The sequence below is a fragment of the Lactuca saligna genome, chromosome 3 (assembly GCF_052625555.1).
Source record: "Lactuca saligna cultivar CGN05327 chromosome 3, ASM5262555v1, whole genome shotgun sequence".
Lineage (NCBI taxonomy): Eukaryota > Viridiplantae > Streptophyta > Magnoliopsida > Asterales > Asteraceae > Lactuca > Lactuca saligna.
The window spans coordinates 51668866-51685718 of NC_136419.1; the positions used below are offsets into that span (position 1 = coordinate 51668866).

At 37.6% G+C, this 16853-nt stretch overlaps 2 protein-coding genes and 1 non-coding gene across 3 annotated transcripts; 1 reads left to right on the forward strand and 2 right to left on the reverse strand.

Moving 5' to 3' along the window:
- Positions 1-207: 207 nt before the first annotated feature.
- On the reverse strand, positions 208-612 carry LOC145035519 (uncharacterized). The gene has a single exon (XM_078984050.1). The coding sequence runs from the start codon at positions 610-612 to the stop codon at positions 208-210; it is 405 nt and encodes a 134-aa protein (XP_078840176.1).
- A 4948-nt stretch (positions 613-5560) lies between these two features.
- Positions 5561-6606, reverse strand: LOC145035520 (uncharacterized). The gene is made up of 2 exons (XM_078984051.1): positions 6439-6606; positions 5561-6208 (listed from the first exon to the last, which is right to left on the reverse strand). The coding sequence occupies exons 1-2, from the start codon at positions 6604-6606 to the stop codon at positions 5561-5563; spliced, it is 816 nt and encodes a 271-aa protein (XP_078840177.1).
- Positions 6607-7150: 544 nt separating this feature from the next.
- Positions 7151-7257, forward strand: LOC145037939 (small nucleolar RNA R71). Its single transcript, XR_013679049.1, has one exon. It is a non-coding gene; the product is annotated as a small nucleolar RNA R71 (small nucleolar RNA).
- Positions 7258-16853: the final 9596 nt, after the last annotated feature.

Genomic DNA, 16853 nt, shown 5'->3' on the forward strand with positions numbered 1-16853 from the left:
AGTCTTGGGCATCTTCCCGGTACCCTCCACAGTATGCACCTGATCTGACCTTCTCTTCTTAATGTGCTCCAAATCAATCTCCTGTTCTCGGGCTCTAGAGATCATATCATTCAGGGTCTCTCACCCTGAAATACTCACGAATTTCCTGATGTCATCCCGCAGCATATTGTGATACCTCACTTTCTTCATCTCCTCATCTGCTACATACTACAGTACTAGTAAAGCCCTTTCCCGAAACTTAGCAGTGATCTCTGCCACAATCTCCGTAGTTTGGTGGAGATCCAGAAATTCTCGCGCCAACTGCTGCACCTCAATTGCTGGTGCAAACACAAGTCGGAATCTGGTAGACAAGTCATCCCATGACATGATAATGACTGCATCATCACCCAACTCACTACTGATCTCTTCCCACCAATCACGTACCCGATCCTTCAACAGGCAGGAAGCATATCTGACCTTTGCCTCCTCGGGGCAGAAACTCATCCTGAATGCATTAGCCATATCTGCTAACCACCTCCTACTGACAATGGGGTCCCTCTCCCCATGAAACGCAGGAGCTCCACAAGCACGAAACTCCTGAAAAGTTAGTGTGCGAGCTCCAATGATAGCCATAACCTTTGTACGGAACGCAACCAAACGCTCATCCACTATCTACGATACGCGGCGAGAAAAATCTTACAAAATAAACTCTCGCAACTGCTCGCTAATTGGCTCAGCATCCGCACCTGCGCCAAAACCTGAACCTATAGCATCTCCCTAAGAGCTCATCTCCAATCTGAAATACAACATTCCAACAGTCAAACATAGCAAAGGGTTCTTTCCCATAAGCTTCTTAGATTCTCCAAGACTTCTCACTAACTCAAGTACGGATCCTATTCTTCTAGTAGTACGGGCCCAATACTACCTTCCACACCTATCTATACTCTCGTCAACAATCGTCCCGAATCCTCCAAGTCACTTTCTCCAACCATTATACCAGTACTCATTGAACCATACTACTAAACTTCTGAAACATGTCCTAGGCTTTCCTAGGTTCCCGAACCCACCCCATCCTCAACTGCTGAAGGACTCTTATGGTGCCAATTAACCACTACATGAATACCATCACATGTGACCAGGCTCGGATAATCCTTCGACTAAAGGACTCATCCCTACAACGGTTAGACTCAAAGGAGAGCTGCGCAATAGGGTCAAAACCAACACTCTGAGATTATTCAACCGTGGTCTCATGTGACTTAACGTATTTATCTAGTAGATAACTCCCATCACTCGAAGTCCCACAAAGCTCAAAGAATACAACATGCAAACAAACAGAAAAATCTAACCAAACAATCCATTAAATCCTCTTACCAGGAATCTATACTAGCATGTAATTCAAAGGCTCATACAATCAGGCATAACCCAAACAGGTTATCCTATCAATGACTTATCAGTACTAGCATGCAAGTCAACAAGCACATACACTAGGCATATAAGGCATCCTTCCAAGATCCTTAGCCCTAATCTAGCATGCAGTTCTCATAATCATATCACAACATAACATATCATAACATTATGGGTATCTTAGGGAAAACTTACTTGAGCTCGACTGATTGCACGCATCACACACTTCGTTCGTTTCAAAGTTCTTTTCTCTTTTCAAACTCATTTGTAAATGTATTTTAATTTTGAAAATTTTCATACCAAGTCGTTAGTGTGAGTCCAAACATACCTGAAAGTATGTCTGAATCCCTCAAACAAAGGCTCCAATACAAACTTGTAACGGATGGGTTTTTAGCATTCTAACACCCCTAACACCCCGTTCCCGAGTTGTAGCAAAGAAAAGAAGAGAAGAGAAAAGAAAGTAAGGAGAGAAAAGAGGAGAAGAGAAAGGAAAAGAAATTTGCCTTTTGTGTTCCCGAGTTGGAGAGAAATGGAAGAAAAGTTAAACATTTTGTTCTTTCTCTCCAAATCCTTCCAAATCGGAAGGAAAGTTAGGAGGGAAAGTGATCCCTCCATTTCCTTCCACTTCCCTCCTTTAATGAAACTCGGGAACACCAATTTCTCTTACTTTCCTCTCACTTCCACCCATTTCCTTTCTTTTCTCTCCTTAAATTGAACTCGGGAACGGGGTGTAAGTGTACATGCAACCCTAGAAAACCTTGGATCTATGTTTTACTAAGATACATGCAAAATTGATTTTCCAAGGTTCTTAACCTATCTAGCATGTCATGGGGAACAAAATTGATTTTCCAAGGTTATCACTCAATCGATGTGTCGGTTAACCACACGCGCTCCACCGACCTATAATAAACTTTAAGTCACCCTTTACCTACCTTGTTAAGTCCATGTTAGTGTGCCGGTTAACCACACACGCTCCACTAACGACTTAAACAAAGTGTAAAGTGTAATTTCATGGATTAGCACCTTTTTCACATTTTCCTAAAGTAACTAAGATTGGGAATTTAATAAAACATTTAGTTACTTTATAATATTCATCATTCTTTTAATGAGAATTTAAAAGTCCTTGTCCTACCCGTTTCGCTAACGACCCTCCACCGATCAAGGAAGTGGTGGGTGAGAGTGGACACCCATTAAATTGTCATTTTATAGGCAACAACCTTATACTACCCTTATAGATCAGCTTCGTGAATGAGGCCTAATAATGGTAAGACGACTTGCTCTTATACATACATACATACATAACTACATAACTACATACATACATACATACATACATATATACATACATACATACATACATACATACATATATATATATATATATATATATATATATATATATATATATTAACTTATAATATTATAAAGTACAAGGGTTTATTTTTAACTTTTAAAAATCCAGGGGTTGGAACTAAAGTTTATGAAGTGACTTTATATGTTCCAAAACTTGAGGGCAAGTTTTGTAACATTACAAAACCTTTCAAATTCATAACTTATGAGTTATTAAAATGAAGACTCGTCATTTTATAACTTATGTGTTCTTTTAATGGTTTTTAACACAAATAGATTTTTGGTTATCCATAACTTGAGGACAAGTTATGGACTCCATTAAAACACATAAAGATCATGAATTAAACATTTAAACAAGTAATTCCTATGATCTATCAAAAACTCATAAGACCATGAATATTCATATCAAAGTTTCAAGAACATATGAACACATATGATCATGAAAAATTGATATTAGCCATCGTAAATGGATTAGAACAACCATTACACCATCTAAAACAAGTTTTACAACATCAAAACAGTTTAGGGTAATGTTTCTAGTCCATTTTCAGCAGCAAAAATCGAAATTCTGCACCCTGCCTGGCCAACTCGTCGAGTGCACGAACTGACTCGCCGAGTTGGTTGCATTTTCAATTGGACTCGTCGAGCCCCCTGTGCAGACAACTCAAAAATCGATTTTTTTTACACTATTTTGCATCAAGTATTAACAAACAAGCCTAGGCTGTGATACCACTGATGGGTTTTGAGCATTCTAACACCCCTAAGTGTACATGCAACCCTAGAAAACCTTGGATCTATGTTTGTCTAAAATACATGCAAAATATGATTTCCAAGTTTCATAATCCTGTCTAGAATACATGAGGAACTTTTAATCTAAAAGATGGCTAGAATTACATATCTTATAGTTGATTTGATTACTTGAAAACCTGGAGAGCCTAGCACCCCAAGTGTAATGCCTTAAATGCTTCACACAACACCAAATGCTTTAGAATAACTTTAGAGTATGTATAACACTTGTAAAAATTGGCTTGGCCTCTCTTGTTCTTAGTGTTTGGTAAGTATCATGTTCCTTATATAGTGTGTTACATCTAGGGTTACACCATGTAAAGCCTAATGTGACATGACTCTTCATTTCCATGACCCATGGGTTTGTAACTCCTATGGAGCATCCTATAGGTTTAACCTAACTTGGTAATCCATGGAGCCTTTTAGCCTACTATACAAGTTATGGATGATTTACATAATCAACCCAAATATTTAATTAGTCATCTTTTGATCACTTAATTAATTCCAAATTAATTCTTGATCAATACTAATTAAATAATACTATTAACATATTAGAACTTATAATATATTAATAAACCACAAGTGTTATTTCTCTCATTTAGTCTATCCAAATGCATGATGCCATGCAACCTAACTGGACCATGCCGGGTTGGGTCGAGTACATACCAAATCTAGTTATGGACTTAGACACCTTATACAACAGTCTCCCACTTAGATAAGTCTAATAAATATATTTGTAAGTATGACTTTAGGAACCGATCAGCAATCGTAGCTCTTTTAATGTCTCTCGGAACTGAGAAAATGATGATGCGCCATTTAAGATAAGTGATCATATAAACCTCTGTTCTAGATATCAGCCGGACAAATACATGGAACAATGTCTTACTTATAGTCCATCAGTTTGTTTCTCGATTTCTGATTTGTTTGACATAGAACTAAATTGAACACATCAATTCGGTTCTGACCGGGCCCGATACATAGGTCAAAACAAAATCATCAAGGGGCCCAGATATCGCTTCTAATCCAAGAAGGAACAGACAAACTTCGACTCATATGCTTATTCTACTATTTTTTGAATCACACACAAAAGTATGTTTTATAACATCGAGTTACCAATGCGGTTTCGTACGATCAATGCGTAACCAACTCATAGGCAACAAGTCATATCTCTAGGTTTGAAGACTTATATGATATTACCGTCTCACGATCACTCGAGATAGATTCCATGAAGGGATACTAGTGAGCGTGAGTTGATTCCAATGCTCAAAACTTATGAGAACTCATGGGTGTTGTAGCCCTATCCAACAACTTAGACCTCTGCAACCAACCAATGACAGTCTTGATGCATATCTACTTCCAACATATGACCAACTGTGGAGAATTCGAATACTATGATATACCAAACATAATTATTCTGGAAGTCAAAACATGCAAAAGAAATATAGTAAACGATTGACAAAAGATAGTAACACTTTACTCATAAATAAAAACAACTTTTATTCATCATCAAATGTCAATTACACTTTACAATTTTCAAAATTATCTAACTACTAAAACTAATATTATCCTTCAACCCTATGCTCCGAGCATGCTGGAGATGCTTAACCCGACTCAGTCCCTTCGTGAGGGGATCTGCAGGGCGCATCTAATATAGGCTTTTTTCGAATTCTCTTTCTTAGCTTTTTTCTCGTCTTCATCAAGCTTCCTTTTGTTCCCCTTATTTTCTTGCAATTTTTTGTTCATTCTTTTTAAGCTCCATAAGAATCTTCTTTTCTTCATCATATGAAGTCATGTCCTTAGTAGTAACCTCATCTTCATCCTCGTTACTCAATAAATCATCACTTTCCTTACTTACCCAAGAAGTAACCTCGTCTTCAACCAAAAATGGAACATATGCTATTGGTTTTGTACGCTTGACTTGTTGAATTGTCTTAATTTCTTCTTCCATCAACTTCACTAATTCTTCAAGTTCATCTTCTTCAATGTTGAAAACCTCATCATGAACATCACTTCCTTGGAATCCATCTTGTACTCCAAAAGTTTACTCTTCATCTCCAACTCTCAAAGTAAGCTTGGATTCGTGAATATCAACCAAGGTTCCAGTAGTATTTAGTAATGGGCGACCAACAATAATCGGAACATCAAGATCTTCTTTCATATCTAAAACCACGAAGTCTATTGGAAAAATGAATTTCCCAATTTTCACTAGAATATCTTCTATAATGCCCTGGGGTTGTGTCACTGAACGGATTGCCTTGTGAATAGTCACTTTCGTAGCCTTCAACTTCTGAATATTCAACTTCTGATAAAATGAATAAGGCATCAAATTTATGCTATCCCTAGAATTGGCTAAAGCATAAGTCTTCATCTTATTCCCAAACTCACATGGAAAAGTGAGGCGTCCAAGATCTCTCATCTTCTTAGGTAACTCTCCCAGCACTACTTTTGAACTTTGCTCACTTAAAATAACCATGGAATTTTTCTTCAATTGTTGACGAGTGTCTATCAAATCTTGTAGGAACTTCGCGTACTCGGGAATTTTTGATAATGACTTAATAAAAGGAGTATTTGTAGCAATACCCTTTACATGCTTTATAAACTCCAAATGCTCCCTTTGTAGTGGACTAAGATTAGCTCCGTACGGAAACAGAAAAGGCAAACGATAAGCCGGAACAATTTTTGAAGTTTTCTATTCAGATCGACCCCACATCGTGAGCATAGAGGGCTCACGTTGTAAGTTCAGTGTTTCAACAAAAATATTATTTTCGATTTTGGACTTCTTTGGTTCTGGTTCAACAGGTTTTGTCTCCTCCTCTAATGTTTCTAAGAACTCAGAAATGGCCTCGTCTTCAATTTCGATCATCATGACATGGGATTGAGTTTGTTTTGAGAAATTTTTGAGGATAATTTGTTGTTTACCAAAGTTGTTAATTTTCCAAGTTGAACTTCGAGATTATAGATCGATGATTGATGATTTCTTAATGAGGCTTGTTGATCAATCATCATTGCATGTTGTTTTTTCATCATTTTCATGTGCTCCTTCAGCATTGCATCAGTATCATCATGCCCTTTCTCGGAAGCTTCCATAAATCGGGTCAACAAGTTTTCGAAGTCAACCTTCCTCCCGGCTGATGGTTGCACTTTTAGGTAGAAGCCTCGGCCTATCTACTTATATTTTTCTTCTTTTTGCTACTTGTATTCGTCATATGGCAGCCATTCCTTCTTTGGTTTTCTCCAATCTTCATCATATTTATCCCTACTAGAATAGCAAACTTGAGCTTTTTTATACCCATTTTCATCCAAGTGGCAATCCTTAGTCAAGTGTGGACCATTTCACCTTTCACAACCAACTCTTATAGCATGTATTGGCTGGTCCATCTTGGTTATCCTACTATCCGTTTTATCAAGAATGGCCACTAAAACAGCCATGTCTGTAGAATTTCCACCCCCGCTTCCTTTAACTCCATCATTTCTTGGATTGTGGTACTCACGAGAATGCTTTGAAAATTCTTCAACAAACTCCTTGACTTCCCCTGGATTTTTCTTTGTAAGTGGTCCTTGAGAATCAAGGAGTTGACTTGTCATGACATTGACCCCGTCATAGAATATGGATACTTCTTGTTGAATGTTAAGGTCATGTTCAGGATGATTCCTTAACAAACCTTTGTAGCGTTCTCATGCCTCGTAAAGTGACTCACCCGGATTTTGCTCAAAATTAGCTATTGCCTTCTTGAGTTTATCTATCTTGGAAGGTGGGCAGAATTGTTCTAGAAACTGATCATGCATTTGGGCCCAAGAAGTGATTGCACGATGTGGCAGTGCCTTCAGCCAGTCTTTTGCGGCTCCTTTAAAAGTGACTGGTAGCATCCTCAGTAAAGTTGTCTCTCTAGGAACATTAAGGGTATTGAAATAATCCACAATGTCATTGACCTCATCTAGATGCTTAAAAGCATCCTCATGATCCTTCCCATAAAATGGAATATCCTTAAGTGCAGTAAGGATGTGTCCTTTCAGCTCGAATGTGGCAGTGGCAGGAATTGCAGGTTATACTAACCTTGGACCAACATCGTATCGAATTAGCTTCTTGTAAGCTCCCATAGACACATCCACAATGTTTACCATCTCGTATTCTGGCTCGTCTTCGGAATCACTTCTATGTAGTTCAAATTTTGGGTCGGAATTGTACTCGAACTCCTTTGGGTTTGGATCTTGCTCCAATCTTTCTATCTTGCTTTTGTCCTTTGATGATGTACTTGATGGGTTTTATACAAACAATCATATGTGTGCATGCAACCCTAGATTTGGATCTATGTTTTCACTATTAGATATACAACTTTATGAACACATGGATAAAACCCTAAAGTATGTTGCTATTTTCGATATTCACATATAAGGTTAGATTACATACCTCTTGTTGTTATATTGTAATAACAACTTAAATCTTCAAACCCTAAGTCTTGAAAGCAAGCACCACAAGTGTAGTGCCTCTAATGGCTCACAAACACCACAAGCAATTGGAGAAGCTATAGAGAGAGAAGAGGAGAGGTAGAAATTAGCCTAGGTTTCTCTAGGGAACAGGTGGGGCGATTTCTCAAGGCCTATGGGTCTTTATATAGGGTTAGGATTAGGGTTTCACTCCTTATCCTTATCTAGTTACTTGCCCACCAAGCAACCACAAGATAAGCCTTGAAAAGCCCTTATCCCTTGGACCTTGGACGATTTTAAGGATATCCTTATCCTTGAATTCGTCCATCCTTTAACAAGGATAATTATTGCCCTACTTTGCAACTATCACATAATTACAATTCAACCCCTCTAGTTTAATTAATTACACTTGATCACAAAATTAATTCCTAATTAATTATTGACCAATATTAATTAAACAAATATGATTTCTCCTTTAATATATTATTCTTATAACATACTAATAAATCATAATAATCTCTTTCTCTATTTATTTCTCCATTCAATTTGCTTTGGTGAAGGCAACCCAAAAGGACCATGCATAACCGGGTCAAGTATTTACCAAATATGGTTACGGGCTTAGACATTAATCCAACAGTCTCCTACTTGGATAAGTCTAGTAACCACAAATATAACATACAACTCGATTAGCAATCGTAGCTCTCAAAGACGCTGTCGTACTCTGATCTTATCAGTATTCTGTCCTTCAGATAAGGGATCGTACAGTCCTCCGTTTAGATAGTATGCGGACAATTTCATGGAACTTATTGTCCAACATTTAGTTTCTCGATCTCAGATTCATATGACATAGAACTTAATTGAACACATCAATTCAGTCCTGACTGGGCCCGGCACATAAGTCAAATCAAATCATCGAGCGGCCGTAATATCGCTTTTACCCTCTTAGGATAGAAGTAACATATAAACTTCGACTTATATGCATTTACTATTTAATAATCAACTATACACAACAATGCGTTTTATGACATCAATTTACTGATGCGGTTTCGCATTATCAATGTACAACCAATCAATAAACAATAAACCATATATCTTGGTTTTAAGACCATATGATATTATCGTCTTGCGATCACTTTTTGTCATATTCCATAAAATGATTCCAGCAAGCGCGGGTTTATTCCAATGCTCAAAACTTGTTCATAAGCATTCATGAATATTGCATCAAACCTTTGTTATGTCTAATATCTTATAGACACTCTACATACCAATTCATGACAATCTTCATTCATACCTACTTCCAACATATGAACGATTGTGGACTATTCGAATAATTCGATTATTATTAATAACTCAATTATTCAGGAAGTCAAAACATGCAAATTTGAAACAACAGTTAAACAATTAACATAAGACAGTAACCTTACTTATAAAAAATACTCCTTTATTTAATCACCAAATTTCAATTACATTTATCCATTATACGTTCCTAAAACTATCTAATCTAAACTAATATCATCCTTCAGCCCAATGCTGCTAGCATGCTGCAAATGCTTAACCCTACTTAGTCCCTTCGTAAGCGGATATGCTGGGTTATCTTCTGATGATATCCTCTTAACCACGAGGTGTCCTTCTTCTACTCGATGTCTAATAAAATGATACTTTCTGTCGATACGCCGAGATCTACCATGATCCCTCGGTTCCTTGGTTAAGGCAACCGCTCCTTCATTATCACAGAAAATTTCCATAGGCTCCTTTATGGCAGGCACAACTCCAAGGTCACCAATGAAGTTCTTCAACCATATCGCCTCCTTGGACGCGTCGCTCAATGCAATGTACTCTGACTCACACATTGAATCAGCTACAGTTTCTTGCTTGGAACTTTTCCAAGTCACTGCTCCTCCATTTAGGGTAAAGATCCAGCCTGACTGCGAACGGTAGTTGTCTCTGTCGGTCTAGAAAATTGCATCACTATACCCTCGCACCTTTAAGTCATCACTCCCTCCAAGGAGTAAAAACCATTCCTTAGTCCTCCGAAGGTACTTAAGGATATTTTAACCACAATCCAATGAGCTTTGCCCGGGTTCCCTTGATATCTACTGACCATGCTCACGGTAAAGGCCACATCAGGTCAAGTAAAAGTCATAGCATACATGATCAAGCCAACTGTGGAAGCGTAGGGTACTCGGCTCATCTCTACTATCTCAGCTTCGGTACTCAGACTTTGAGTCGTACTCAACTTTGCATTACTCTGTATCGGTAGTTCTCCCTTTTTTTGAGTTCTCCATACTAAAACGTTTCAGCACTTTATCCAAGTAAGTGTTCTGACTAAGTCCTATTAGTCTCTTACTTCATTCTCTCACTATCCTTATTCCCAAAATATAGGAAGCCTCTCCGAGGTCCTTCAAAGCGAAGCACTTCCCGAGCCTGGACTTAACCTCTGGCAGAATCGGGATGTCATTTCCTATGAGCAGTATGTCATCAACATACAAAACGAGGAAGCTAACTATACTCCCACTGGCCTTGACATATACACATGATTCATCTTCGCTTCGTACAAATCCAAACTCTTTGACTTTCTCATCAAAGCAAAGATTCCATCTGCGAGATGCTTGCTTAAGTCCATAAATGGACTTCTCAAGCTTGCACACTCTATTGGGATGCTTCGTATCGAAAAAACCCTCTGGCTGAGCCAAGTAAACATCCTCATCCAACTTCCCATTAAGGAAAGCGGTCTTGACATCCATCTGCCAAATCTCATAATCATGAAATACAACAATGGCTAGCATTACTCTAATAGATTTTATCTTGGCAACTGGTGAGAATGTCTCATCATAGTCAACTCCGGGAGTTTAAATAAAGCCCTTCGCCACCAATCGCGCTTTATACGTATGCACATTCCCATCCATGTCGATCTTCTTCTTGAAGATCCATTTGCACCCAACCGTCTTACGTCCGATCACATTGTCAACCAAATTCCAAACTTGATTGTCATACATGGACTGTATCTCGCTGTCCATCACCTCTTTCCATTTAGCAGACTCCGAGCCTTCCATGGCTTCCTTATAGCTGTTAGGTTCATCTAGATTTACTAGTGAACTATCACTAATATACGTGTCCCCTTCGGTAGTAATATGAAAACCATACAACTGGGGTTGAACTCTAACTCTTTCGGAACGTCTAAGAGGTAAGGATTGGTCAATTGGTTCAACCGGAGTTTCCTCCTCGGGTTGAGCGCCAGCGTTAGAGGTTCCTTCATCGATCGATTCTTGAATCTCTTTGAGATCGATTTTCCTCCCACTATCTCCTTGGCTTATGAGTTCCTGCTCTCGAAAAACCAATCTTCTCGCAACGAAGACAACATTGTCGCTCGGTCTATAGAAAAGATATCCAAATGATCTCTGCGGGTAGCCGATGAAAATACATCGCTCACTACGAGGTTCGAGCTTGTCGTGAGTATCTCGTCTTACGAAAACTTCACAACCCTAAACCTTGATATGTGTCAACGAGGGAGCTTTCCCTGTCTACATCTCGTGAGGTGTTTTGGCAACCTTCTTTGTAGGGACTCGGTTAAGGATATGGGTGGCAGTCTCTAAGGCATACTCCCATAATGAGATAGGTAGTGAAGCACGACTCATCATAGAACGAACCATGTCTAATAGGGTTCGATTACGCCTTTCTTCCACACCATTCAATTGTGGTGTCCTAGGTGGTGTCAATTGCAAAACTATTCCGCATTCCTTGAGATAGTCGTGGACTTCAAGACTTAGGTACTCTCCTCCTCGATCGGATCGAAGCATCTTGATTTTCCTGCCCAATTGATTCTCCACTTTTTGCTTGAATTCTTTGTCCTAGGTAATTAAGTAAATATATACCCATATCTACTATAGTCATCGGTAAAAGTCACATAGAAGTGGTTTCCATCCTTTGTGGTGGATCTAAAGGGTCCACATACATCGGTATTTTTGAGATCCAATAAACCCTCACCCCTCTCACAAGTTCCAGTGAATGGTGACTTGGTCATCTTTCCAAGTAAACAAGATTCGCGCATGTCATCTTCCCTAAGGTCGAATGACTCCAACACTCCATCCTTTTGGAGTTGTGCTATGCGCTTCTTGTTAACATGTCCAAGACGACAATGCCACAAAGATGCTTTATCCATACTATTGGAAGAATCCATACACAACACATAATTTCCTAGGTTATCTACAACCATAACAGTTTTATAAATTCCATTACAAGGCATTGCTTCAAAATATAAAACACCATTTAGATAAGCATAAATAGAACCTTTCTCATTATTAAATGAATATCTAAATCCTTGTCTAAACAAACCATGAAAAGAAATGATGTTTCTTGCCATATCTGGCGAGTAGCAACAATTATTTAAATCTAAACCTAATCCATAACTAAGCACTAAAGAATACACTCCAATCTTAGTGACAGGCAACGATCTTCTATTTCCCATGATTAGATTTATCCTTCCATGCTCCACATCCCTATTTCTTCTTAGCCCCTGCAAATAAGAACAAATGTGGTAACCACATCCTGTATCAAGAACCCAAGAAATAGCATGAGATGAATCATTGGATTTAATAGTGTATATACCTGCATAAGATGGCTTGATCTTTCCATCCTTGATTGCTTGCAGATATTCCGGGCAGCTTCTCTTCCAATGCCCTATTTTGTGGAAATGATGGCACTCTGCCTCCTTTGGGTTAGAGTTGGGCTTAGCAGGATCAACCTTGGTACCACTAGAAGAGGAACCATCTTGGGACTTTCCCTTGTGGTGGCTCTTTGACAGAGCCTTCCTCTTCTTGCCCCTTCTTTGCCCAATTGCCAAAACAGTAGCAGCGGGTGGATTAGGAGTTGGTGCAACAGACTTGTCCTTTAGGTTGCTCTCAGCATTCCTTAGGAGCCCTTGGAGTTTGCTTAGGGTGACCTCTTCCTTGTTCATGTGGTAGGTCATCCTAAATTTGTTGTAGCACGAGGGCAAGGAGTGAAGAACGATGTCGATAGCCAAATCTTCCCCAAAGTTGACATTCAACTTGCGAAGACGATCAACATACCTTTGCATCTTTTGCAAGTGCACGGTTAGAGACTCTCCACTTCCCATTTTAGCAGTGATCATATTCGTAATGATTTCATAGCGCTCTTGCCTCGTGCTTTGGTGATATCTCCCCATCAAGTCTATATACATCTCGTAGGGATACATGTCCTCATAGGACTTTTGGAATTCGGAGTTCATTGTGGCTATCATGATGCAATGGAATTTCGTTGCATCACGCTCATGGGTCTCAAAGACAGCCATCTCTTCGGGAGTAGCAGTTTCAGGATTGATCTTCTCGAGCTTCTCATCGAGAACATACTCTTTGTCCTCGTAACGCGTGATAGTTCGAATGTATCTTATCCATTCACTAAAGTTCGATCCATCGAAAGTCACTTTTTGACAAAGGCTCATTAGCGTGAATGAGCTAGCAGCAACGTTGTTTACATTAGACATCTACAAATAGAAAGGACAAAGTTTGATTAGAATTGAATCCCTAATTAAACACCCAAAATGAAAAATTAGGGCTAGGATCCAACAACATTATTTACATATTAGAAAAGGGATGCCGTAATCCAACACGCAAATAATTTAGAGGTAAGTGAATGACGATTCACTAATTCTTCATCATGAAAAACATAGGCTTAGGTTTTAAATGTATTGAGAATTCCTAGATTTTTCTTGGAGATTCATTGAACCTTTCAATGGCATGTTTAAATCTCGATATGCCCCTCTCGTTTGTGATTGGGATGCCGAGGATCATAAAGTGGGTGTGAATAACCATGCAAATCTACATGGTGCCTTCATTGTTACAATCACTTATTCAATGTGACGGTAAACCACACACGCTCCATCGAACTATGACAAACAATGAATCACCCTTTACCACCTTTGCTTAGAACCAATTAGTGTGCCGGTAAACCACGCACGCTCCACTAACTTCTTAGCAAGTGTGTAAAGTGTAATTTCATGGGATTGCATCAATTTCACTTTTGCCTAAAGTAAATAGGATTGAGATTTTTTTTTTAAAAATGTTTATTTACTTTATTCATATTCATTATACTTATTAATGAGGAGAGGATTGCCCTATCCTACCCGTTAGGCTAACGACCCTCCACAGTCAAGCAAGCGGTGGATGTGAGTGTACACCCATTAAGCACCATTTTATAGGCAGCAACCTTATATTCACCTTATAGACCGGCTTCGTGAATGAGGCCTACTAACGGAAAGACTAGCATTTTAATTATACATACATACATACATACATATATATATATATATATATATATATATATATATATATATATTAAGCTTGTAATAATATAATAGTATAGGGTGTATTTCAAACATTTCAAAATACTAGGGTTTTAATCTTCAATTTAAAATTTTTGAAATTTAATACCATTCAAATTAAAATTTTAAACATTAAAACTCTTGATTTAATAATTATCTCCAATTAAACTATTAATTAAATCATAAGGGATTATTAAATCTTAAAGGATAATTAACAATTAATAAATCAAATTATCCTAATCCCTTTTATCCGTCTAATATTTGAAAATAATGGGAGGGATAATTCAAAATCTTTAATTACCATATTTAACAATTAAGAGATAATTACAAGATATGGGATTATCCAGATCCCTCAAATTTAGGATCTTATCTTGGGGAAGGAGGCAAATCTCGAAATCTAAGGGCTTGCAAACCCTAGATCTCGAAATCTTGAGTTAAAAGGAAGGGATTCAAAAACCCTTCAATATTTTCGCAAATTAGGGTTAGGAAACCTTAATCTCGAAATCTTTAGCCTCCTAGGTTTTATTGGCTATAAACCCTAATTTGTCAAGTTCATACAATTGAATAATAGTAATTGAAAACAAGTTAACCAAAGGCTATGATACCACTGATGAGTTTTATACAAACAATCATATGTGTGCATGCAACCCTAGATTTGGATCTATGTTTTCACTATTAGATATACAACTTTATGAACACATGGATAAAACCCTAAAGTATGTTGCTATTTTCGAAATTCACATATAAGGTTAGATTACATACCTCTTGTTGTTATATTGTAATAACAACTTAAATATTCAAACCCTAAGTCTTGAAAGCAAGCACCACAAGTGCAGTGCCTCTAATGGCTCACAAACACCACAAGCAATTGGAGAAGCTATAGAGAGAGAAAAGGAGAGGTAGAAATTAGCCTAGGTTTCTCTAGGGAATAGGTGGGGCGATTTCTCAAGGCCTAGGGGTCTTTATATAGGGTTAGGATTAGGGTTTCACTCCTTATCCTTATCTAGTTACTTGCCCACCAAGCAACCACAAGATAAGCCTTGAAAAGCCCTTAAACCTTGGACCTTGGACGATTTTAAGGATATCCTTATCCTTGAATTCGTCCATCCTTTAACAAGGATAATTATTGCCCTACTTTGCAACTATCACATAATTACAATTCAGCCCCTATAGTTTAATTAATTACACTTGATCACAAAATTAATTCCTAATTAATTATTGACCAATATTAATTAAACAAATATGATTTCTCCTTTAATATATTATTCTTATAACATACTAATAAATCATAATAATCTCTTTCTCTATTTATTTCTCCATTCAATTTGCTTTGGTGAAGGCAACCCAAAAGGACCATGCATAACCGGGTCAAGTATTTACCAAATATGGTTACGGGCTTAGATTGATTGGAAAAACACACTTACGATCATAATATGAGTTATCTAGCACAACTTAATTCAATAGTTCAATTACTTATCTAAGATTGGTTTGATCTTAGCTCTAATAAACTAGTTTTTATTGAATTATTAGGTATTCAAATTCATGCAGATTCATATTCACTAACTACACAGAACAAGAATTTAAAGAAATCAAATATTAAATCAAACATGCTAGGTTCAATCAATCAAACACAAGTCATAACCAACAAGTAAATCAAAGCTAAAGTATTAAAACACTGAGTTCCAACTTCATCTAGCTAACAGAAGCAGCTAGATCTAGCTGGATATCCTAGCAAATAAGCAAGAACAAGTCATATTTAAAAGCATGCTAAATGTACCAAACTATAATGCTAATAATGAACTCTTCCTTCTTCCTTGGTTTTGAAAGCCAATTCAAGACTTCTTCCCCCTTTGAATTTCTTCCTGAGGAACTCTCCAAGTTAGCCAAAAGTCCCCCAAGTCGTAATGATCAAGAGAGTATACAGTTATCATGAAATTCTCTCTCACGTCGTGATTGAATATGTCTCACAATGTGAATCAAGTAGATATATGTGTTCTACAAGGATTCCTCCTCCTCAGTATTTATCTTCTAGAACATTCGTATTCACATCGTAAATCTAAAAGCCTCACGTCGTGAATGTAGCTGATTACGTGAGTTTCCTTCTCTTTTACTCTCCAAGCCTCCAAAGTTCCATGCTTTGTCATTTTTAGTCCCTATTCTTCAAGAATGCTTCTATTTGGGTGGAAAGTACAATTAAATCTTATAAGTATCATTATTCAATGAAAATAACCAAAATAGTAATAAAAATATAAGTAAATATTGCCTAAAAACATGTATAAATACGGTAATATCACTTATATAGTGTGGCAAGATTAGGGTTACACCATGTAAACCCTAATGTGTATGACCTTCCACATTCCTTAGGCTCCATGGGTTTAAACCCCTATGGATCATCCATAGGTTGTGACATTGGTTTAGCCTAACCTATACAATCATGGATCATTGGCCCACACTATAAGAATGAATGATTTACCAATCAATCCCCTTACATTTAATTAGTATCTTTTGGTCACTAAATTAATTCCAAATTAATTCTTGATCAACACTAATTAAATAATATGACTTCATGTAA

Excerpts from the sequence above, each read along its gene's own strand:
- LOC145035519 (XM_078984050.1), bottom strand. The coding sequence starts at position 612 with ATGGCTATCATTGGAGCTCGCACACTAACTTTTCAGGAGTTTCGTGCT.
- LOC145035520 (XM_078984051.1), bottom strand. The coding sequence starts at position 6,606 with ATGGAAGCTTCCGAGAAAGGGCATGATGATACTGATGCAATGCTGAAG. Across the intron at positions 6,209-6,438 it reads TTGGAAAATTAACAACTTTG|AAAACTTCAAAAATTGTTCC; the intron begins GTAAACAACAAA and ends CGATCTGAATAG.